Consider the following 24,101-nt stretch of genomic DNA (forward strand, 5'->3'; position numbering starts at 1 on the left):
TGCCCCTCCCAGTGCCTGTCTGTGGTCACAACCCCCTACCTTCACTTTAGAGCACTGTCCCTAGTTACGCCAAACTTGGAGAAGGGCAGCTCTGTAGGTTTCAAAGTCACTTACCTCCTAAGTGATTAAAAATCAGGGAGAGCTTCCTAGAGGGGAGAGGCTCTGTGGATAAAGCATTAAAGCCCCAAAACTGGGGCCTCCCTCGTGGCGCAAGGGGTTAAGACACAGCACTACTTAGCTATCCGCAGCCTCTGCAGCACGATCTTTGATCCCTGGCCAGGAAGCTACCCACATGGTGCAGCAGACCTCTCCTGTCTCGCCCGCTGCTCCCCTCAGCAGTGTGTTTCAGTCAATTCAATGTTCTGCTCCCCACTCTGTCTCTGGTGAATGCTCTCACCTCCCACACCTCTGGCCTGTACCTCAGTTCTTGTATGCATAAATAAATCTTTTTTTTAAAAAAAAAAAAAAAAGACTCCAAGACTACTTAGAAGAGGCAAAAAGTGTTAATGTGGGATCAGATATTTCCTCCTATGTGAGTTTTTCTTTGGGTCAACTTGATCTCACTAATGAGTTTTTAACATGCTTGCCTCCTTTATTTATTTTTTTAAAGATTTATTTGTTTATGCATATAAGAACTGAGGTTTAGGCCAGAGTTGCAGGGGGTGAGGACTAACCAGAGACAGAGTGGGGAGCAGAACAGATGAATCCACTGAAATCCACTGTTGAGGGGGGCAGCGGGTGAGTCAGGAAAGGTCTGCTGCACCATGTGGGTCAGCTTCCTGGCCAGGGTTACAACTCATGCTGCAGTGGCTGCTGATAGCTTCATAGTGCTGACACTTAACCCCTTGTGCCACCAGGGAGGCCCTGAATTTGTTTTTTTGCTCAAGTTGCACGTTGAGTTCATTTGTGCTGAAGCTGGCAGGTTGGGAGGAATCAAGCTCACGGGGTTAAAAACATGTCTGCAAGGAAGACACATGGAGATACTGGGGACTGAACCCAGGGCCTCCTGCACGTTGCACTTGGGCACTGAGCCACACCCCCACCTGCCACATACTTTGTGTATAGCATTTTAGATGCTTTTATAAGGATTTTTTCACAAAGAATCCTGGACAGAAAATCAGGAGGCCAGAATTTTATTCCTTCTTTGGTTTTCTCATTCACAGTATGAGGATACCTGTTACCAAGTTTATTTTTAATTATTTTTAATTTTTATTTATTTATGCATACAAGAGCTGGGGTACAGGCCAAAGATGTGGGAAAGTGAGAAGATCCACCAGAGACAGAGTGGGGAACAGAACAGGCAGATTGACTGAAATACACTGCTGAGGGGAGCAGTGGGCGAGTCAGGAGAGGTTTGCTGCGCCATGTGGGTTGTTCCCTGGCTGGTCGGGGATGGAACTCGTGCTGCAGAGGCTGTGGACAGCTTCATAGGTTGCATCTTAACCCCTTGCGCCACCAGGGAGGCCCCTGTTACCAAGTTTAAATGGAGGTCGTAAAGCTCAAATGAAGAAACATCCTAAAAAGCACTTCCAAACATTTCAAGGCTAAGAAGAAAGTGTGGGTTCCGGACTACGTGAACCTACGTAGCATGGGGGCTACGTGTTGACATTCAACCCATTTCCTGGGTGTTGCCGGTATGTCACCCAAGACTGGGTACTGGTCAATTTCTTCACTCCCAATTTTATGAAGGCAGACACATCGCACACTGGAAAGATTGGGTTAAACCAGCAGAATTCAAAATTAAGGCTAGACCTAAAGCTATATACAGGAAGTCCATGACCTTTGAATGTATAGTTTTTTTTTTTTTTTAAATCAAGAAAAATAAATTCTGTGAATAATGAGTAACTAGCAGGAACAATGAACAGGAATAATTAAATCAATCTTATATTGTATTAATAAGTAATAACAGGATCTTAATTTCCCCAGGGTGATCTTGCAGGGCTGGGACACAGACATCAGGAATAGCAAGGAGACTTTGTTAGACTGGTTTGTTCTTAACCGAAAATCAGAATATCCTGGGGAGCTTAAAAAAATTTATGTTGGGCACACCTGGCATGATTTAATTCTTCTGAGATGGCGCCTGGACATTTTGTTTTTTGAAGTTCCCCCAAGTGATTCTCATGTGCCTGCAAGTCTAGAAGATCACAGAAAGTGAAAGTGAATTATTGGACTGGAAATGACCAGTTAGCCTGCTTTACTGGAGGAAGGCGCTGTGGACTGGAGACTAATAAAGGGCCCTTGGATCCACATGGGAAGCCATAATTTGATTCTAGAGGCAGGACGCAGAAGGAATGAGGATATGGGAATGCTTGAAAAGTTTTACCTGATCTCAATAGTGAGGTCAGGTGTTCCAGAGGCACTGCAGGAACTGGCAGCAGCTTCTGCTGTGCCCACTGCCAGCTCCGGCCTGAGGCCTGTCTGTGCACACTGTCAGGATGCTGGATGGCACAGGTGGGAACAGCACCTGCGCCTGGCCGAGGACCCCCCTGGCCTCTGTGGTGGTGGGGCTGGCCCCCGGCAGAGGCAGTTTGCTGAGAAACAACAAAGAATCTCAGTGACATCTTGTGGGCTTGGGGTTTAACAGTAACTCATGGTCTCAACACCTAACTTGTTGCATCTAGAAAATTCCATGTTATTCTAGACTTTCTTTTGAATGAATTTTGGTCGTTTTTAGTGATCAAATTCACACTTGAAAGTTGAAAGGTTGCCCACTGGGAAGATTCAAGAAAAACACGGTAATTATCACCAACATGCACCATCTTCTGCACAGTTTCAAAGCCATTGGTGTGAGCTGCATTAGACCCGTGGAGCAGCTAACGCGGCCACCCAATTGCATCATCTACTCATTACGCGTTTGGACTGAGGAAAGGCTATGGAGTCATTAAGAACAGAGAGAAGCCAGAGAACTTCACTCACCTGCTGTGTCAAAACTTGTAAAGGAGGTGATGAGATGCCTGTTTGAAGGAAACTAAGAATAAACTCCAGAGAGAAAAGGGAGCATTCTCTCCAACTTTAGATAGGTATAAAGCAGAAACTGTCAGAAGTTAGTGAGAACAAGAGGGAGAGAACGTGTGTGTCTGTGTCTGTTCATTTAAGTTTGAATAAAAATGTTAGCAATAGGTGGATCTAAAAGAGGCCACCCCTGGTGGCGCAGGGGTTAAAGACACGGCGCTGTCAATCTATCGCCAGCCACTGCAGCACGAGTTCAATCCCCAGCCAGGGAGCTACCCACATGGCGCAGCAGACCTCTCCTGTCTCCCCGCCGCTCCCTCCTCAGTGGATTTCAGTAGATGTGCCTGTTCTGCTCCCCACTCTGTCTCTGCTGAAGCCTCTCAACCCCACCCCCGCACCTCTGGCCTGCACCCCAGTTCTTATATGCATAAATAAATAAACCTTAAATAAATAAAAGAGGCAAGGATGTTAAAAACTCATTAGTGAGGTCAAGTTGAACCAAATAAAACTCACGTAGGAGGAAATATCTGATCCCCACATTAACACTTTTTTTCACATTAACACTTTTTGCCTCTTCTAAGTAGTGTTGGAGCTTTAATGCTGTATCCACAGAACACCTCCCCTCCAGGAAGTTCTCCCTGATTTTTAATCACTTAGGAGGTCAATGACTTTGAAACCTGCAGAGCTGCCCTTCTCCAAGGTTGGCGTAACTAGGGACAGTGCTCTAAAGTGAAGGTAGGGGGTTGTGACCACAGACAGGCAGTAGGAGGGGCAGCGTGAGGTCTTAGGCTGCCCCTTTTCCTGGTCCAGTGATTCCATTTTAGTCCCTAAGTCTACGTGTTAATTTTGGCACGGGGAGACTCCAAGGCACACATGCAAATCTGGTGGTCTTCTTCACTAAGAGTAAATAAAGACTTTTTCTTTTTTTTTTATTTATGCATACAAGAACTGGGGTGTAGGCAGAGGTGCGGGGGTGGGGTAGGGCGAGAGCATTCACCAGAGACAGAGTGGGGAGCAGAACAGGCAGATCTACTGAAATCCCCTGCTGAGGGGAGCAGCAGGGAGACAGGAGACAGGTCTGCTGCGCCATGTGGGTCAGCAACCTTGTGGGGGATCAAGCTCGTGCTGCAGTGGCTGAGGATAGCTTGGTAGCACTGACTGAGACTTGAATCCCTGTGTCACTGATTCGAATACTGACTTGGACACACCCAGGCATAGTCTTACCAGCTATCTGGGCATCCCTTGGCCCAGGTAAGCTGATGCATGAAATTAACCATCATGCCACTTAAATAAATGTTCCTGCATTTACAGATTCCCTCTTCTCTGGCCTCTTCTCTACCCTTTAGTTCAGCATCTATCACTTCAAACACCCCATCCAGAGCAGTGGCTATAGAATTGCTAGTGAGGAGACAGAAGGGGGCTGTGGGATCAGCCCCTACAAGAAATGCTTGTTAACAGTGATACTTGACATTTCTCAGGCACCTCACCCCACTGCTCACCCTGCCCCTCAGTACACAAGAGAACTCACAGGTACCCATGAAGCATGGACACATCACTAGACAGAACTGCTCTTGTTCCTGGATCTCTCCCACCTGTTCCTGGATCTCTCCCACCTGGCATTTCTCTGCCCCAGAAGCCCTGGGGTCCCTGGAGGACCCACGGGAAGGTCCAGCCTGTGCTGCTGCAGCTGCTCCCTCCCTGTGCCCTTTTTGTTTTCCTCTGGGAAGTGCCTAGGTCCTCCATTCACTACCCACCTGCTGTATCCACTGCTGGTCTTTGTGGCCCTTGGTCTTAGTGCTTAGTAAGGTTGGTACGACAAAGCCTGTGTGCTTAATTTCTGAGTTGAGTAGCTTGGTTCCTGTCTCCTTACAGCCAGCTGAACTTCTAACCCTGGGCAGTCATCTCCGTGGATGGCTGTCTAAACACCTCGTCTGCAAGGGAGAAACAAGGTGGGTGACTACGGTGGTGTCACAGTGCTTGAAGAGGGAAGGCACTGCAGCTGCTTCATGCTGAAAATGCAGTGTTAATGCTTGGGGAGAAGCTGGTCCTCTCCTTCCCTCCCCTAGAAAAAGGGAAGATAAGTCACGCTCAAGCCCATGTGTGCTCTGAAGTGTGTCTCACTGGTGGACATGAACTTGCCTGGACGCTACCTGCCTGGTCCCCCAGGTGACAGTGGACGTGGTATTTACAACCCGGGGCAGCCTATGGCCAGGGAACAGAGGGCCGGAAAGCATCGCTTCTGGGAGTGTGATGTCAACTGGCCTGGAAACTCCTGAGGATCTTCTGAAAATGGCCCTCCAAGCTGCCCTTCAGCTTCTTTTTGTGTGTGTAGAAGGACTGGGGTATAGGCCAAAGGTACAGGAGGTGCAGGGGGTGAGAGGATTCAGCAGAGACAGAGTGGGGAGCAGAACAGGTGGATCTACTGAAATCCCCTGCTGAGGGGAGCAGCAGGGAGACAGGAGAGGTCTGCTGCGCCGTGTGGGTAGCTCCCTGGCCGGAGATCGAACCCAGGCCTCATGGTGATAGTGCTGAGACTTAACCCCTAGGCTACTAGGGGGGCCCTGCCCTTTAGCTTAGGAAGTGCAGGGGGACAGTGCAGCAGGTCAGCCTCCACAGAGCGGGCACAAGATGGGGACTAGTCATTTAGAAAGACAAACCAGACACTCTTTAGAGGATAATTACAAGGACTTACCTTTTGGAGTAACTACCCTTGCTGCGTGTCTATCATGTGCCAAGCACTGTTCTTGTCTCACTTGACTTGGTAACTGTGGAGAATCACTGTTATCTTCATTAACATAGGGAGAGCCAGGAGGAAGCCCAGAGAAGTTAAATGAATGGGTCACAGTCACAGCTCCCGGGTGAGGTCGCAATTTAAACCCAGGTCGATCCAACAGCAAAGCCCACATCAGCCAAAACAGCCCCTGGCTTCTAGTAGGTGCTCAGTAAATATCTGCGTAATGAATGAATGAAATTCCCCCCTCCTGCCCTGTCCATCACCCGTCCTGGCCTCTCGAGGTTCTCCTCTGACACTGACCCACATGCCAAGGCCTGGGACGAGGCAGCTCAGGAGCGCAGCGCGCTGACCCGGGCAGGGGGACTGGACACGGCGGCCCAGCTCACTCCGCGCCGCCCAAGGCCGCGGGTGGACGCAGGGCCGGGCCCGGGGCGAGGGGGAGAGGCCGGAGGAAAGTGGCCGGAGGCAGAATCACTCCTGCAAATTTCCCAGCGGGGCCAGGCCTCGGTTTCCCTCGCCCGGCCCCCCCAACCCCGCTCGCAGACGCCCCCGAGAGGCGCGGGGGTCGGGCCGGGGCGCGCGGCGAGGCCGGGCCGGGCGGGCCGGGCCGGGGCGCGCGGGCCGGGGGCGGCGCGGCCGGGCGGGCCCCGGCGGGCAGGCGCCGGGCGGCCATTGGCTGCGCGCGGGCCGCGAGGGGCGGGCGCGGCGCCGAAGGGGCCTGTTTGCTCCTACGGGCTGTAGATGGAGCTGTCCGGCCCCGGCGAGGGGGAGCGCGCCTGGCGAACGTTCCTGCTCTGCCTGGCCGGCCCGCGCGGGCACCAGCGCTCCCAGGATGCAGTTTGTGTCCACACGGCCGCAGCCGCAGCAGCTGGGCATCCAGGGCCTGGGGCTGGACGGCGGCGGCTGGAGCTGGGCGCAGGCGCTGCCCCCGAGGAGGTCTGCCACCAGGAGCCGGCGCTGCGCGGGGAGATGGCCGAGGGGATGCCGCCCATGCAGGTGGGTGCCGCCCCCGCCCGGCGCCATGGCCGCGCCGCCGGGCCGTGGGGGCGGGGCGGGGCGCGGCGGGCCCGGCCGCCCCCGCGCCCCGACCCCCGCGCAGGCCCCGGCCCGGCCCGGCCCCGGCCCCGGCCGCGCGCCGCAGGCCCCCGCCGAGCCGCGTGCGGGCCGGGCCGGGCGGCGGCCGAGGAGGCCCCGCGGGGCCGGGACCCGGCGCGGCCGCCAGCGCGTCCCCCGGCCGGGCCGCGGGCCCCGGGGCGCGGGGCTGCGGCGCGGGGCGCGCGGGCCTGGCCGGGGCCCCCGCGGCCGCCGGGGGGACGAGGAGGTGGACGCGCCGCCCGGCCGGCCCTCCCCGCGCGCGCGCCTCGCGGGCCCGGGGCGACGGAGGGACGCGCCCGAGAGGTGACTTTGCCTCCTGCCCGGCGCCGGCAAACTTGGCCGCACGTTCCCCCACCTGGGCGGCCAGGCAGGCGCCGGCGCCCCGGCCGGGCCCCGACCGGCGCCGTCAGCATCCCGGGTGAGAGCAGCGCCGCCGCGAGGAGGCACCGCCGCGGGGGCTCTGGAAGCCCCGGGGGCGCAGCGCGCCCGCCGGCCTGAGAACCCCTGCGCCCGGGTCGTGTCTAAAATGGGGAGCTCCCGCCTGGAGGCCTGGGGATCCTTCCCGGCAGGGCCTGGGGAGCCCACCCGCCGCACCCACAGAGGCCTCCCTGCTGGGGCCTGGTTCTCAGCGGGGCTCTGACCTGTCAGCCGGGAGGTGCATGCTGGGTCCCCAAACCTGCACGAACCGGGCCCGGGGACTTTCTAAACTTCCCCCGGCAGCCCTGTCCCCCTCCCTGGGCCAGGCCCAGTGAAGCCTGAGTGAGCCCAGGCGCCTGGATTTGGTAGGAACACCCAGGCCTCTTCCTCAGCAGGCCCGGGGCCCAGGGCCTGCTCCTCCCTGGCCTGTGTCGCCAAATGATTCCCTGGGAGCGTGGGGTGTTCCTCCGGGACTGTCACAGCTGCTCCGAGTTAGGGCAGTTGGCAGGTCTCTTCCTGGCTGCCCAGGTCACCTCTGAGCAGCAGGCCTCCCCGATGCCCAGCCTGAGGGTGGCCACGGGGAGAGCAGAAAATGACCCTCCTCCCTTGCCACATGGCCCGGCTGTCCTCCATAAGCCTCCGTGCCGGTGCAGCATGGGGCCAGTTCCCAGGTCCCCGCTGGATTGTACCCCCCTCTTTGGTCATAGAACTCAGCTCCCAGTGAGCACCCATGGGAGCTGGCTTCCAGGGTGAGGGCTCAGTGCTGGGAGGTCAGGGGAAACCCCCGGGTCTTGGGGCACTGGGGCTGGCGAGGGGACCCGAGATGTCCTCGTCCTCTTAGGATAGCCGCTCCACAGCGAGTGACATTTTTGGGCAAACCTATTTTGGAAAATAGGAATAAATCATCGTGGTGGGAGATGGCGGTGGCCTGCTCTCCCGCTGCTACGGCTCTGGCCTGAGCTGTGTGTTCCCTCCGGTTGGCAGGGGAGCCAGGTGCTATAGAGTGACCCCCACTTCTCTGAGCCCCGATTTCAACATCTTCCCCTCCAAGATAATCATCTTGCCCTAACTGGCCTCGAGATTGCCGGGAAGATTAGGGCCTGATGAGTTACGTGAAAATTGTGACTGAAACACAGCAGCAGCAGAAGCTGTAAAGCGTTCCTTGTTGTCTCCCCCTTGAAAGCAGCAGTTCTGGTCAAGGAGCATGGGGTGTGACACCTTAGGCCAGGGTTTCCAGTGCAGAGGGCCAAGGTGCACATGCATGGGCTGCCTGACCCCCGCAGTCAGGCGGTGGGCGGGGCGGGTGCAGGCCGCTCAGCTACTGCTGGGGACAAGAGCGGACCCCGCTGTCTGTGGGCAGGGACTGGGCAGACGGTGAGAACTGGTGCCACCTGACGTGTCACCCACTGCTCTGGGGCCACCCTCCCCCCACACAGGATAGTCACTTCCTCCCTCTGCACGCAGGCTCAAGAGTGGGACATGGACGCCCGGCGACCGATGCCTTTCCAGTTCCCGCCCTTCCCAGATAGGGCCCCCGTCTTCCCGGACCGCATGATGAGAGAGCCCCAGCTGCCCACGGCCGAGATCTCCCTCTGGACCGTGGTGGCCGCCATTCAGGCTGTGGAGAGGAAGGTGGATGCCCAGGCCAGCCAGCTGCTCAATCTGGAGGGGCGGACGGGCACGGCCGAGAAGAAGCTGGCCGACTGCGAGAAGACGGCCGTGGAGTTCGGGAACCACATGGAGAGCAAGTGGGCCGTGCTGGGGACGCTGCTGCAGGAGTACGGGCTGCTGCAGCGCCGGCTGGAGAACATGGAGAATCTGCTGAGGAACAGGAACTTCTGGGTCCTGCGGCTGCCCCCCGGCAGCAAGGGGGAGGTCCCAAAGGTACGTGGCAGTCCCTGGGGCGGGGATGGCGATGAGCACCAGCACTGATAAGCAAGACCACTCGTGTGGTCAGGCCCTCACACACCTCCCTGGCTCCCTGCCGTCCACTTCCAGTGTTTTCTCAAAACCTGTCTCCATCCTCGCCACCCCAGCCTTCCTCCCCCTCAAGTTATCTGGGTTTTCCCCCACTCCGACTCCCAGTATGTCCACATCAACCCTCCCCTCCCTGCTGGACATCGTCAGCCTGGAAGCGTGCGTTGCCTGTCTCTGTGATAACCTCCAGACCCAGGCCCCCCAGCCCCCAGTTAGGGCCGTGCCCCTGCTCCTCTTCAGACCAGAATCCCTTAAAGGAGTGGTTTACCTTCCTTCCCTCTCATCTCGCTTCCTTTTTTAGTCTTTTATTTTTTTAATTTTTTTTTAAAGATTTATTTATGCGTACAAGAGCTGGGGTGGGGTGGGGTGAGAGGACTCACCAGAGACAGAGTGGGGAGCAGAATAGGCAGATTGACTGAAATACACTGCTGAGGGGAGCAGCGGGTGAGACAGGAGAGGTCTGCTGCGCCATGTGGGTCAGCTCCCTGGCTGGGGATCAAACTCGTACTGCAGTGGGTGCTGATAGCTTCAAAGTATTGAGACTTAACCCCTTGCACCAGCGGAGAGGCCACTTTTTTAGCCTTTTATTAGAAGATTCAATATATAAAAGTTGTTAGAATAGCATGAGGATCCTCACGAACCCACATCCAACACCAACAACCATCAGCTCTTGGCCAGTCTCGTCTCATATTAACCCCTACCCACACCCCCTCCTATTTTATTTTGAAGTAAGTTCCAGACATCAGTCATTTCATTTGTAAATATTTCAGTATGGAAGGACTTTTTTTTTTTTTTTTTTAAAGATTTATTTATTTATGCTTACACTGGGTACAGTCAGAAGCTCGGGAGGGTGAGAGAATTCACCAGAGCCAGAGTGGGGAGCAGAACAGGCTGAAGGACCAAAGAACACTGCTGAGGGGAGCAGCGGGCGGCAGGAGAGGTCTGCGTGCCGTGTGGGACCCTCGCAGGTGGCCGGGGATCGAACCGGCGCTGCAGAGGCTGCGGGCAGCCTTGCAACCCAGCGCTCAACCGCTGCGCCACTGGGGAGGCCCGACTTTTTTTTTTTTTAAGATTTATTTTAAATTTTTATGCATACAAGAGCTGGGGTGCAGGCCAGAGGAGGGTGTGTGTGTGAGAGGATTCACCATAGACAGAGTGGGGAGCAGAACGGGTGGATCCACTGAAACCTATTGCTGAGGGGAGCAGTGGGGAGACAGGAGAGGTCTGCTGTGCCATGTGGGTATCTCCCTGGCTGGGGATCAAACTCGTGCTGCAGTGGCTGCGGACAGCTTCATAGGTTGCATCTTAACCCCTTGTGCCCCCAGGGAGGCCCCATTCTATAGGTTCCCCCTCATTCATTTTCCTTATAACTTATTGGGGGGAGAGGCTAGGCCATCTGTCCTGGTGCCACATCTCGGTGATTCTAGATTCTGCCGAAGCTCGTCTCTGTGGCCCCCTTCCGCGTGCTCCCCTGTCTCGGTACGCCAGCGGCCCTCCCTGAAGCCTCTCCCGTCAGGCTTTGGCCACCTCCTCTCGATCCCATCGGCCTTGCTGAAGCCCCCTGGAAGGCCGTGGTCAGTTCTCAGTCGCCGGCCGTCCTTCCCCCCTGTTGGGCAGGCATTTCCTGCAGAGGCCACGTCCCTGAGATGCTGTTCCACGTGGGCCTGGGGCCCTCTGGACTCTGCTCCCAGCGCACTGACTGTTCCATCGTCCTCACAGGTTTTTCCTCCTCTCCTGACTTCCTGAGTTGGGAGCAGCCTGGGCTGGGCCTTGGCCTTTTGCTGGTTGTGCCCATCCCTTCTGATGGCCTCCAGCCTCCCGGCTGTCCACACCATCTTTTCCTCCCTCTCTGTCCTGCCCGGGCCCGTTCTGCAGGACACAGTCACATTCTGGCCTGTTCCTTCGGCGCCCCCATCTGGTGTCAGTCACAGCTCCAGTTTCACATGGCCAGAGGCCTGCCGGCCCCAGGTCACTTCATCCCCACCGGAGACACCGTCCTTCCAGTGCTCAAGTGGAAACTTTGGGGTCACACCTGTCTCCCCTTTCTCACATCCAACTTCCAATATATTAGGAAATACCGCCTGGTTTCTTCCTTTAGTCTCACCGTCTGTCCACCCCACCTGCTCCAGCACCCCTGTTCTCTGGTCTCCATCCTTGCCCCCCCATCCAACTCATCCTTAGGGGAGCACCTGGAGTCACCCTCGGAAAATATAAACCGGTCACATCAGGCCTCTGCTTAAATCCCCAGAGCGTTTCCCATTTCCTCTGGGGGAAAGCTGCGGTCTCCTCGCACGCCCTCCCCCCGCGTCTCTCACTTCCTCCTGCCCGTTCCTGCCCCGCTTGCTGTCCTGCCACCTCGGGGCTTTTCCTCCTGTGAAAGCCCCTTCCCCTCAGGCCTGTCCTGTCCTTCCCTCGGGCTGAGCACTCACTGGACCAGGCGTCCCGGTCTGAGCAGACACATCCCCGGCCCCCACTGTGGTTTCTGTCCCTGCTCTCGCTTTCTCCAAAGCACTCGGGCCGTCAGGCATCTGGAGCGCTGGCTCCTTTCCTGCCATCCTGGTTGGGTTTCTGCGACCGGAACATCCCTTCTGCCGGGCTCACCACCCCGCGGCGTGCCTATGACGGCGTCTGGTTTACCATCGGGGTGCCTGGGGCTCGGAGCTGCGGGGCGTCAGGATGGGGTCTCCAGACTGGCAGGCTGCTGGACAGTGCCTGGCAGCTTGCGCAGGTGCACAGGGCTGTGTTGTGACAGTGGCGCAGGTTCCTCTGGAACATTCTCTGCCTCTGCAGCCCACCCACTCACGGGCAGGTGGCGTCCGTCTGGCTGTCACTGTCCAGTTCAGTCTGCTCCTCCTTTCAGGCCCTCCCTCCCGTCTGTTGCTGCTGTGGTGACAGGAGCCACGTCCTCGTGTGGCTCTGGCGTGTGCCTCTGGCGTGTGCAGGTGTCGCCTGCCCTCACGGGTGACCCGGTGGTGGGGGCTGGAGTCAGGGTGGGGTCTGAGTCTTGGCCACACACTGGCTGTCCTGCCTCTGGTCAAGGAGGCTTTTGTGGCCTGATCCTCTTCTATTCCTCCTGTGAGAGAAATGAAGTATAAATAAATAAACAGTCTAGTAAGCACATTCCCTCCTAGTTTCAGTATTCTCATCTGTAAATGAAGATGATAACGTGCTTCCTTTGTGGAATTGTGAGGATTAATTGCTTTTGTTTACGAGACACTGTGTAGCTCATTGTATTATTTATTTCTGGGTAATAAATTACTCTAAAATTTAGCAGTCTAAAAATATAATTTATCATCTGGCAGTTTTGGTGGGTCAGGAATTTGCGAACATTTTCCTTGGAGGTTCTGGCTCAGTGTCTCATGAGGTTACGGTGAAGTTGCTGACGGGGCGGAGGGTCCGGTCTGGCTCACTCCCTGGGCTGCTGGCAGGAAGCCCTGCTCCTCGCGGTGTGGGCGCCCCGCGGCTGCCTGAGCACCCTCATGGCATGGCGCTGGCTTCGCCGGCAGGAGCGGTCCAGGCGAGAGAGCAGGAGCGAGCTGCGGTGACTCTTCCTGCCGCTTATGACCCCGTCTCAGAGGCTGTGCAGTCACTTCCGTATTTATTTGTTCACCCAAGTCTCTCAATCCTGCCCACACTCAAGGGGAAGAGAATTAGGCTCCACTTTTGAAAAAAAGAACTGAGAACTTGTGGACACATTTTTGTTTATTATTTTAATTTTTAAAAAAGATTTATTTATATATACAAGAACTAGGGTATAGGCCAGAGGTGCAAGGGTGAGAGGATTCACCAGAGACAGAGGGGGGAACAGAACAGGTGGATCTACTGAAATACACTGTGGAGGGAGCAGCGGGGAGACAGGAGAGGTCTGCTGCATCCTGTGGGTCAGCTTCTTGTCCAGGGATCCAAGTCAGGCTGCAGCAGTGATAGGGCTGAGACTTCTTAACCCCTAGGCCACCAGGGAGGCCCACTGTGAGAATCTTACCTGACATTCCCAGCTGTAACTCAGGTGTCCTCTTGGTCACGCTTGGGCTCTCTCTCTGTCAGATTCAAGGAAGGCTGTTGTCTCTCAGATCCCGCTTGTCTCTCAGATCCTGTGCCACTTGGATTCAGTTGTTTGTTAATTGGCTTGCAGATCATTCTCAGATAGTCTTTTCTAGCCTTCAGCCACCCTGTGGTCTCCAACCTGGTCTCAGGCTTCCGCTGTGTCCTGGGGCAGCGACATCCCATGGGTGATGTCTATTTCCAGCCCCAGGATATGGTCCTGGAGTTTTGTGCCTTCACAGAGTGGTGATGTGAGGGAGAGGAGTTGGTGTGTTGGGAAAGATAATAAACTCGGTTTTGGATACATTTGGTTTGAGTACTTGAAAGGTGATTAAAGAGTCCTCTTGGGGCTGTGGAAATGTGAACCTGAAGGGGAACAGGGAAGGCTGAAGACGCATCTGCAGAGAGGGAACAGGTGGGCAGTGAAAAGAACTAAATTTCCAAGGGAAAGTGAAGAAATTGGGAGGGGGCCCAGGGAGGAAGAGAAAGCAGAAAGGAAGACGGGAGCCGGGCCTCCCTGGGGGCACAGGGGGTTAGTCTCAGGCTGTCAAGCTGTCGCCAGCCACTGCCACCTGAGTTCAGTCCCAGCCAGGGAGCTACCCACATGGCGCAGCAGACCTCTCCTGTCTCCCCGCTGCTCCCCTCAGCAGTGTTTTTCAGTAGATCTGCCTGTTCTGCTCCCCACTCTGTCTCTGGGGAATCCTCACCCCCTGCACCTCTGGCCTGCACCCCAATTCTATGCAAAAAAAAAGACGGGAGTCATGTGGACAGAAGGCAGCCTGGTTGTGGAGACAAAGCAGGGAAACTTCCAGAAAGAGGGTCTGAAATGGTGAAAGTTAACACCTGGGGTGAGGTGTCAGGGTTCAGGGTCACAGACAGAATTTAAGGGGTCACAGGGTGTGACTGTGTATCCCTGGGGTGTCTCACATGAAGAGGTTGCCTGAGGCAGAGTTGAATACAGGTTCTTTTGGGCTGATGACCCTGAAGGGAAGGAGCAGACGGCAAGGAGGAGATGGAAGCTGTAAGAGAAAGCGCTGCTAAGGTTCAGGGATGTTCAGGGCCAGGAGGTGGGGAGAGACGAAGGGTGGGGAGCTTGTCTGATCTATCTGTATCAGAAGATATGGGGGGGAGGGGGCGCCCCACGGAGGCATGGGCAGCGGGAAGGTGGAAAGGGCCTTCCTGCAAGGAGCGGGGCCATGGCAGCAGTCAGCGAGAGGCAGCCAAGGCAGAGGGGTGCGCTCCGGCCTAGCTCACCTGCAGCAGGGAACTAAAACGCAGAAACTGAGCTGCCTCGGTTTTCCCAGGTTGGGAACTTGCCCGAGTCTGGTGGAAGGTCCAGGCGGTTAGTTCTTATCTGAAGATGGGTGGGAAGCTAGCTGTCAGGAGGGGCTCCCGGCGTGCCCCCCACACCTGCGCAGGACAGACGCCCGGGGCCTTGCGCTCCTGGCTGCAGGGCTGACGGTGGTGAGCCCCACGGGCCTGACCCCCGGAGGACTGGCTTTCTGACTGGCCCAAAGGTGTTGTATAGGAAAGAACGAAGTCTGTGTGGACTAGAATTAGGGCGTGGTGGGGGCAGAGGGGCTGGGGTTCAGATGCGAGCGAAAGAGGGGTGAGCGATGTGGACGTCGCAGAGGTGGCTTGGGTCAGGGAAGGCGGCCGGACCATCGAGTCATGGAGGTGGAGCCGCACTCAACCATGGAGCCCCAGGGAAGGCCCAGCTGGACTCAGGCGAGGATCCTGGTCAAACTGACAGCCGGGCAGCCAGTCAGATGACCTTGACCCTCACGTGGTGGGCGGTGACCGCAGACGTCTCGGGCTCTGTGCTCCGGGATGCCCGGGACTGTCATGAGCGGGACAGACCTGGGCCCTGGACTTTCCTGTTTTACATATTTTAGTGACAAAAATGTAACTGTGCACGAGTAGTGACCTGACCGGAAAGACAGGTTTGATAACAGGGTTTTGCTGGACTTGGCTCCCAGTCCCCACACTGAGAACCTGCCGCGCCTCTGGCCCCCCGAGTGCCAGGAGTGACACGTGACTTCGGGTGCCCAGTTTACTAAAAGTGAAATGACAGAGGTGGGGTCACACAGGCAGCGCGTGCCCTCGCCATTGCTAGAGCAGAAGGTCAGAAACAGAGAGGACGTGCCAAGGAAGAGGACGCTGCTGGATTTGGGGGAGGGAGCCAGGGGAGCAGAGGGGGCTCGGGGACGGGCAGCTGGCAGGTGGGGAGCTGGTGGGGAGGAGCCGGCAGGCGACGTGGACTGAAGCTCTCGCTGGCCCAGGTCCCGGTGACTTTCGTCGACATAGCTGTTTACTTCTCGGAGGACGAGTGGAAGAACCTGGACGAGTGGCAGAAGGAGCTGTACAACAACCTCGTGAAGGAGAACTACAAGACGCTCGTGTCCCTGGGTAAGCGCCCGGCAGCGGGCAGGTGCCCCCACGCACACCTGACGGAAACCCCGGAGACCTCGGCCTGCGCTGCTGGGAGGAGAGGATGACTTCTGGTGGGGTGCGAAGTAGAGAGACAGAAACAGGGCCTCTGGCAATGGAACTGAACCCACCAGCCACCATGCTGGGACACGGGCGGCGTCCTCACGGGCATCTGCCGCTTGCTGCAGCCCGTGTGGGACCAGCTATCTTGGCCATTCTGACCTGTGCTGCAAGTTCCTCACTGAGGTTGCCTGACATGCTCACCTGACAGCTCCCACCTGGAGGGGAGGGCTGGGGGGGCTCGGCCATCACCCTGTATTGGGCCCCTCGGTGTTTCACTCAGCTTCACCTTCCTTCCTCCTCCCAGATGGGGACGGCCCCGTGCCCAAGCCAGATGCTCCCGCCCAGGCGGAGCCCCGAGAAGAGCCCTGTGTGTGGGAGCAGCGTGAGCCAAAAGGGCGAGAGATCCTGATGGATCCAGACGCAGGTGATGGCAGCAGGATGGGGCCAGTGGGCCGGCGAGAAGTCCCGGTCTGCGGGGTCCCTCGTGGGGCAATGAGGTGGTTGGTCACTGACAGGAGGAGATTCAGGCCCTGAGAGCTCACTGGGGGTGTTGCCTTTGGGGTTAGCACTATGCAGCTCTCGATGCCGCTGAGCTGGGCCGAGAGAAGAGCAGCCTCTGGGACTGAGGGTGACCTGCAGAGGCGGGTGCTGTTTGGGGAGCTGCCCTGGGTGGGGAGGCGGAGGGGGCGTGCCAGGGGACCTGATGTAGTGCTCATAGCCCGTTGCTTCTTGCCTGGCTGTGCCCCCGTCATTGTCACCCACCTTCACTGACACCCCAGCCCAGGCAGCTCATGCTTCAGCACTTTCTCCTCACCCAGAAGGAATCTGGGCCTGGGCAGTCCAGGCCCAAGACCGTCACCCCCACTGGGGGGGCGGGGCCAGAAGGTTCCAGAGTTCTAGTCCCCCGCCCAATGGATGTTTCCCAGGCCTCGGCAACCCTGAGTGAATCCTGGTGCTCGGACTCTGTCCTCTGCCTTCCCGTGAGAGCTGCCATACTCTGCGCCCTGCATGTGTCCTTCTTTCTAAGTGGGCACTCAAAGTCCACTCGAGTCCCCCACAGAGAAGCTCTCAAGGCAGCCCCCCTTCCCGACCTGTTCTTCTGATTGAGACATCCTCCATAGACTCGGAATTCACTCCTATAAAGTGTATAATTCAGTGGTTCACAGAGTTGTGCCACCGTCACCACTGTCTGATTCCAGCGATGTCCATCCGGAGCCGCCCTTACCCATGAGCAGTTCCTCCCTGCCCTCCCCCGCGGGCCCCGAGCCACCGCCAGGCAGCTTGTTTGGCTCCGTCTAGGTCCTGAGGCACTGCAGACACACATGGTCTGCAGCTGTGGCCACGGGTCCTATATCTGAGGCAGCCTTGCCCGTGTACGGCACAAAACCACGAGCGTCACACGTTGTCCAGCACTGGGCGAGGGAGAACAGGGATCGCCGTGCCCACTTTATGGGTGACCAGGCAGACTGAGAGCCAGGGAATTCCTGATGCCCTCTGGGTTGGGGGCAGAGTTGATCCAGGGATCCAGGCCTTCCGCTCCCTCACCCAGTGCCTTTCCTACCGCCTGGGCTGTGTCCTGCTAGGGCTGGTGCCATGACCTGGGGGGTGTCACAGGAGAGCACCCCGTTTGCCCATCTTGGGTCACTGTGCATTCTCCACCTGCACTGCATCTCCGCCCAGTCCAGCTTCTCACCCATCTTGTGTGTGTGTGTCTGTCTGACCACCCCTTGGCCAGTCTTTCTGACTGGGGTAACAAGCAAGGGTGAATGACCCCTACACTGAGGTCAAACTTAAACCCTTGTCCTGACTAGCACCCACCCCGAGGTGGGACTGTTTCCAGAACTGTTTCCCGGACTTATGCCACCTCCCTTTGTCCTGAACATTGATCACCCTCAGCCCCTGGGACCCCCTAGTTGTCCACCACAACCCCTGCCTCCCGTGCTTCTCCCTGGCAAGTGCTATTGTTCACGCTTCTGACCCCAAGAGTGTCCCGGGACCCCACTCAGGACAAAGACACAAGTGACGTGCCCTCTGTCCCCAGGAGCTGAGCCCCTGGTGCCTGCGCAGGAGACGCCCTCTCAGGTGAAGCGCGAGGATGCCCTATGTGCCCGGGGTCAGCGGGGCCTGGAGGAACGGGCCATCCCCACCGAGTCCATCAGCGGTGAGTGGGCCCCGGACTGTGCCTGGAGGGGCGCAGGTTCAGCATGTGCCATCTGTCATGTGGTCAGGCTAGGACTGGACGAATCGTGGCTCCAGGACGGGGCTGGAGGCGGGATTCCCCATGGGACACAAACCCAGTGCTGTGTGGACCTGTGCCCTGCACGTCTGGGCTCGGCTTGTCCTGCCTCCTCTCCCTTGTGATGTCAGCTGTCACCTCCTCCTCCCTTCCTTTAAGAGCTACATGGGGTAGAAGTGCCAGGGAGAGGCACTGTACTAGGCTGACAGTGGGGCCTCATGGGTGGGGTCTGCTCCCTGACCGGGAAGCGCTCTCGTGTCTCCTGGCCGCTGCCCCTGTGCTGGGCACTCACACGCCTGCAGTCCCCTGGGGCATCTGGCTGGACTCTGTGAGAACTCAGCGCACACACATAGCGTTCTCCAGAGAACACAGTGTGCACGTGTGTGTACCTATTTGTGTGTTTCGAGAGAACACGTGACTAGTTGACTGATTTTTTTTTTTTTAAAGATTTATATATACATACAGGAAGTGGGATGTAGGACAGAGGTGGGCAGGGTGAGAGGGTTCACCAGAGACAGAGTGGGGAACAGAACAGGCACACTGGCTGAAGTACACTGCTGAGGGGAGCAGCGGGCAGACAGGAGAGGTCTGCTGCGCCATGTGGGTAGCTCCCTGGCTGGGGATCGAACTCATGCTGTGGTGGCTGTGGTCAGCCTCATAGGTTGTGTCCTAACCCCTTGTGCCACCAGGGAGGCCCAGGCCCAGTTCTTCTATGCAAAAAAAAAAAAAAGTAAATCTGGGACCCAGCTGAACTTTAAGAGAAAAATAATTTGCATGGAGAGACTGACTTGGAGCACAGACTGGCAGGCACTTTTGTGTCCTTGACGCGATGCCTTTGCTGCCCCGTCCCCTCAAGCAGACTCGCCAGCCTCGGCCCAGGACCTCTTGTCCCGGATCAAACAGGAGGAGCCCCCGTGTGTGTGGGATCAGCAGGACTTGGCGGAGAGGGATATTCCAACGGACCCCAATTCAGGTGAGCACGCAGCGGGCTTCGTATTACTGGGAAATCAGTCAGCCGAGTCGCTTTTGGTCAAAGGCCAGTGAAAGGGGAATAAAATACAGCACGGGCCTCTTTGGATTTTGGAATAAAACCATTAATAAGGTGGAGAAATTATTATATTGATCATTTATTGAGTCCATCTGACTGATGAAAATTACTTCACTGATATCTGAACAATAACTATAACCAAAAAAGACTTCTGAAACGGTGTACGTTCTTCTGTGAGAAAGAAAGAACTTTGCAGCTTCTGGAGTTTTTCTTGAGGGAATGCTAGTTAGATGTTGCTCAGAAAACTTCTGGGGAGGGTCCAGGTATAAAGGGGAGCATAAAGGAACAATGGGGGGCTGTGTGCACTCACTCATGTGAGTGGTGCATGTGTTTTCACACACGCTTGCAAGACTGGAGAAGTCCCACATCACCTCACCTTGTGGTTACCACCCCAGAGTCCCATCTCATCCCCATACAGGAAAGGGCAGTCTGAGGTGGGGTCTGGAGTTGCTGAGGGCTCCAGAAGCTTCTGTGCTTCCTGACAAAGCCACAGTCTCTACTGCCGTCATGACAGTGGCCCCTGGGTCCCCGGGGCATCAGAGCCCAGGCTCTCCCCCACCTGACCTGGACCTCAGCAGGGCTGAGAGGACTTTGTCCAGCTGCTCCAACCAGCCTGGGCTCCAACCTGCCTGGCCACGGTACAGACTTTGAAACAGGCCAACTGGAAATGGGGTGCCAGTGTCCCTGTGTGTGCCAGGAGGCACTTGAGAGACGAGGGGAGAAGGCCCAGTAGTGAGATGCAAATGCCACGACCAAGCTGTGGCCTTTGCTTGAGGTGGCTGGGAACCTTGGGGGGACGCTCAGCAGAAGTGCAAGTGACTGAGCAACCTTCTCTCTGCTGCAGAGTCTCTGATCTCGGCACACGACATCTTATCCTGGATCAAGCAGGAGGAGCAGCCGTATCCGTGGGGCCCACGGGACTCGATGGAGGGAGAGCTCGGCTTGGACTCTGGCCCCAGTGAGTCACGCACCAGTGGGAACCTTAGGTGCTCCGTCAGGAGCTCCAGGACTGAGGCCTGGAATTTGCCTCCTAACGGGGTGAATTCCTGTCCAGGCAGCCTCTCACAGCTGTCCCAAAGCACTGTCCCCTTTCCTTTCGGGCTGTGGCGAGTGTGATAGTGTCCTCTGGCTGTCTTACAAGTGGCCACAAAGTGGGGGCTCACCGCAGCAGAAGCCGACTGTCTCTTGGCTGCAGGCCCCAAGTCTGAAAGCACAGGTGGGCGGGGCTGTGCGCCCTCCGAAGCTTTAGGGCACCCGGGCTCCTGGTGTCTGCTGGCTTTGCTGGCCTTGACAAGACCCCCAGTCTCCACCTGCACGTGCTGGCCTCTTTGTGACTGCCCTCACCTGCTGTCAGGACAGCCATCTCGGATCAGGGCCACCTCACCTTAGCCATTTATATCCGGAAAAAGCCTGTTTCCAAATAGGGCCCTGGGGGTATAGTACCAGTTTCTGAAACATGGTGCTTGCAAGTTCCACCCAAAACTTTGTCCCTCGGTGCTGCCTCCCAACTTCTCCAAGTCACCAGGCGCATGTGGCCTGGCCGAACCTTCCCGGCGGCCGTGGGAGTGGGTCCTGGAAAATGCAGAATCAGCAGGGTCCTGCAGGCTCCCACCCCCTCTCTGCCTCAGCTTGGGTAGACCCTGCCCTGGGACAGTCTGCCTCCTGTCCTTGACCTCCAGAGGCCTTTGAACCTGAGTATTGGGAGGAAACAGCCCAGGATTTTGGGGTATGGGTGCTTGGAAGCCCTCCCCCTGCCTCTGGCTGGTTTCCCGCAGCGAGCCTGCCCCCTACTGGTTAGTGCCGGGATGTGAAGGGAGCGCCTCCCCTGTGATTTCTTTGTAGTTTCAAGTCCACCCAGATTGTGGTTCCAGGCAGAACCCAGGGGCCTTTGGTGAGGTGTGATAGCAGGTGGCAGAGTCTTTGGAGAGCATGGGCAGGGGTGGGTACAGACGCAGAGCTGCTGGTCCTTGTCCCTGCCAGCCTCCTGCCCCCTCCCCAGCTGTGCAAGAAAGACCTGGCGGCCTGTTTGAGAGTCTGACTCAGCCTGACTGGGAGTTGTGATTTAGTGAGAGGCTTCTGGGGTGAATGGCGGCCTGGAGCTGGGCCACCCATAGGTGCTGAGGCCCGAGGGTGTGCTTGGAAAGCACCCGCCTGAATTTCCCGCATTACTTACTGATGTGGGCAGAAGGGCAGTGCCAGCCTTTTAAAGTTTCTTTGACTGAGTAAGTGTTTGCCTGATGCCTGCGCTGCACAGCGCTGCGGGGTCCAGAGTAAACAGTGAGGAAGGGCCAGGGGCTCCCTCGTGGGGAACCAGCAGGCAAACAAGATAAGATACAGAGGGTGGGAGTGGGGCTGGGGGCAGGAGGCTCAGGTAGGGGAAGAGATACTTGAGATACCTGAGCTGGCCTCAGGGGAGAGAAGAGCAGAGCGGGAAGAGCGGGCCACGGCCACGGCTTCTGGGGTGGGGTGGAGCGACAGCAAGCGCTTGAGCGCCTGTGGTCTGTGGGCCAAGTTAGGGTCTGGAGTGTTCTGCTGTGAAAGGAGGCTCGTGGGGGGCTTACGCAGGGTGGTGACAGGGTCACTACATTTTAAAGAGTTGGGGAATGGATAGGAGCGGGATAGGAGCAGGAGCAGAGGCAGGAAAGCCATTTCCAAAACTGGTGTGGTTGGCTCGGACTCGGAGTAGAGATGACGTGGCCGTGGCAGCGTGGATGGGTGTGCCTGGACGTGTCGCCGGTGGGCTGACCACGCTGCCTGAGGAGTCAGGAGTGACTCCTGGGTTTGGGTCCTGAAGAACTGGGTGACTGGTGGTGCTGTTTGCTGAAACGGGAAGTCCAGAAAAGAGCCAGGTTAGCTGTGGAAATCAGGAGTTCCTGGACTCTGTTCAATGCGAGATGACATCCAAGTGGCAACATCGAGTCCACGGCTGAGTAGAGGGTGTCCGCGGGGTAGCCCGTCAGACGGACACGGGAGGTGGAGGTTGCGGTCACACCCGGCACCAGCTACCGGAGGCGGCCCAGGTCTCCCCTGTGAAAAGCACAGGCTCGCGTGAGACTGCCGTCACTTTTGACTTTCTGGCTACAAATCTAGGGTCCCTCTTACCCCTCGGGTTCGGTGGTTTGCTGAAATGACTCACAGCACACTTGATCCTTGACCAGCCCCGGGGTTGGAGGTGCCAACCGCCCCACGTAGTCAGAAATCCACGGCTGACTTGTGGCTCCCGGCACAGGGGGGCTAATAGCCTGCTGTCACCCGCAGCCTCACCGACGGCAGACATATGGGCACATGCTTCACGTGATAGGTGTGCTGTGCCCTGCATAACCCAGAGAAAAGAAAATGTTAAGAAAACCATCAGGAAGACAAGACACATTAGGTGCTGGGCCGTATTTATTGATACTCTAAATTAGGTCACCTGTTCACAAGACAATCCACGAATAATAAGTGGCCCCACGGGGTTCAAACCCCTGCTGTTCAGGACCCACATCTACTGTCTCGGGTTCCAGTGCAGCCACGTCAATTCAGGGCAGGCCTCCAGACCCCTGGGGCCCCGCGCTGGGAGTTCTAACCTGCAGCTCCCCTTACCCTTGTCCCTGGAGTCAGGACCTGCCCCCCAGCACGGTGGTGTGTGGTGGTAGGAGGGTGCTGTGGCTAGAGAACACCCCCAGCCTCTGTACCCAGCTTTATTGGGGTGTCATTGCATGACGGTCAGATCATGGGCCAGGGAGTCGGCGGCCTCCACCCCGTGCTGGCCCTGGAGCCCGGCCTTCTGGAAGGCTGCGAGGCGGTTCTTCTGGCAGGGTCAGTGCCCCTCCTGGTCAGCAGGCACTGGGGCCCGCCGCGAGCCACCTCGTTGGCATAAAGCAGGGGGGCCTGGAGAAGCCGGGGGTCAGGGAGGCGAGCTCGGGGAGGCGCGGGGGCGCGGACAGCCTCTCACCCGAGTCCTCCTCCCCAGGTGACGGCCTGCTGCTGGTGAAGAACCCGGCCCCCGCCCCGCCGCCGCCGCCCCCCGCCCCGCCGGGGCTGCCCGCGCCCCCCTCCGCGGCGGCGGAGCCCGAGGGCGCGGGCCGGGGCGCGGGCGCGCTGCTGGACGACGGCTTCGCGGCGGCGCTGGCCGGGGAGCGGGGCGCGGGCGCGGACGGGGCTCCCCCGGGCGCGGAGGCGGCGGGGGCGCGGCGGGGGGCGCGGGCCCCGGGGGCGGCGGCGGCGGGGGCTGCGGGAGCTGCTGCCCGGGCGGCCTGCGGCGGAGCCTCCTCCTGCACGGGGCGCGCAGCAAGCCCTACGCGTGCCCCGAGTGCGGCAAGAGCTTCGGGGTGCGCAAGAGCCTCATCATCCACCACCGCAGCCACACCAAGGAGCGGCCCTACGAGTGCGCCGAGTGCGAGAAGAGCTTCAACTGCCACTCGGGGCTCATCCGCCACCAGATGACGCACCGCGGCGAGCGCCCCTACAAGTGCTCGGAGTGCGAGAAGACCTACAGCCGCAAGGAGCACCTGCAGAACCACCAGCGCCTGCACACGGGCGAGCGGCCCTTCCAGTGCGCGCTGTGCGGCAAGAGCTTCATCCGCAAGCAGAACCTGCTCAAGCACCAGCGCATCCACACGGGCGAGCGCCCCTACACCTGCGGCGAGTGCGGCAAGAGCTTCCGCTACAAGGAGTCGCTCAAGGACCACCTGCGCGTGCACGGCGGGGGCCTGGGCCCGGGCGCCCCAAGGCCGCTGCCGCCGCCCCCCGAGCGGGACTAGGGCTGGGCCGGGGGCGGGGCGGGCCGGGCGGCTCGGGGACCCCGCGCCCCGCCCCCGGGCTCCCCCCGCCCGGCGCCTGCCCGCCGCGACCTGCTGGAGACGGGGCCCCGGACCGGCGCGCCCGCCCGGGCCCCCTGAAAGCGGGGCAGGGGACCCCTAGACCTGCCCGGCCGGCGCCGCCCCTCGCCTCGCCTCGCCTCGGGCGGACCCAGGGCCCGGGCCGGGCGCCTTCCCTCCCGCAGGGGGTGCCGGAGCGGGCAGCGCGAGGCGAGCCCCCAGGTGGTGGCCCCCCCGGGTGCCCAGCGCCGCTGGCCGCTGAAGTCACAGGTGGCGGCAGGGGAGCCCCCAGGGGGCCCCGGGACCGTG

General features: G+C 58.3%; 1 protein-coding gene across 1 annotated transcript; it reads left to right on the top strand.

The window, feature by feature from the left end:
- The first annotated feature begins 6,453 nt into the window (after nt 1-6,453).
- On the top strand, nt 6,454-23,735 carry ZNF282 (zinc finger protein 282). The gene is given in 10 exon segments (XM_037515481.2): nt 6,454-6,615; nt 6,618-6,682; nt 8,663-9,082; nt 15,499-15,625; nt 16,014-16,133; nt 17,751-17,870; nt 18,805-18,918; nt 19,838-19,951; nt 22,946-23,143; nt 23,146-23,735. Coding segments are annotated over 10 exon segments (1,965 nt in total). The 5' UTR covers nt 6,454-6,518.
- The last annotated feature ends 366 nt before the right edge of the window (nt 23,736-24,101 follow it).

The sequence above is a fragment of the Talpa occidentalis genome, unplaced genomic scaffold (assembly GCF_014898055.3).
Source record: "Talpa occidentalis isolate TD23 unplaced genomic scaffold, MPIMG_talOcc4v2.1, whole genome shotgun sequence".
Classification (NCBI taxonomy): domain Eukaryota; kingdom Metazoa; phylum Chordata; class Mammalia; order Eulipotyphla; family Talpidae; genus Talpa; species Talpa occidentalis.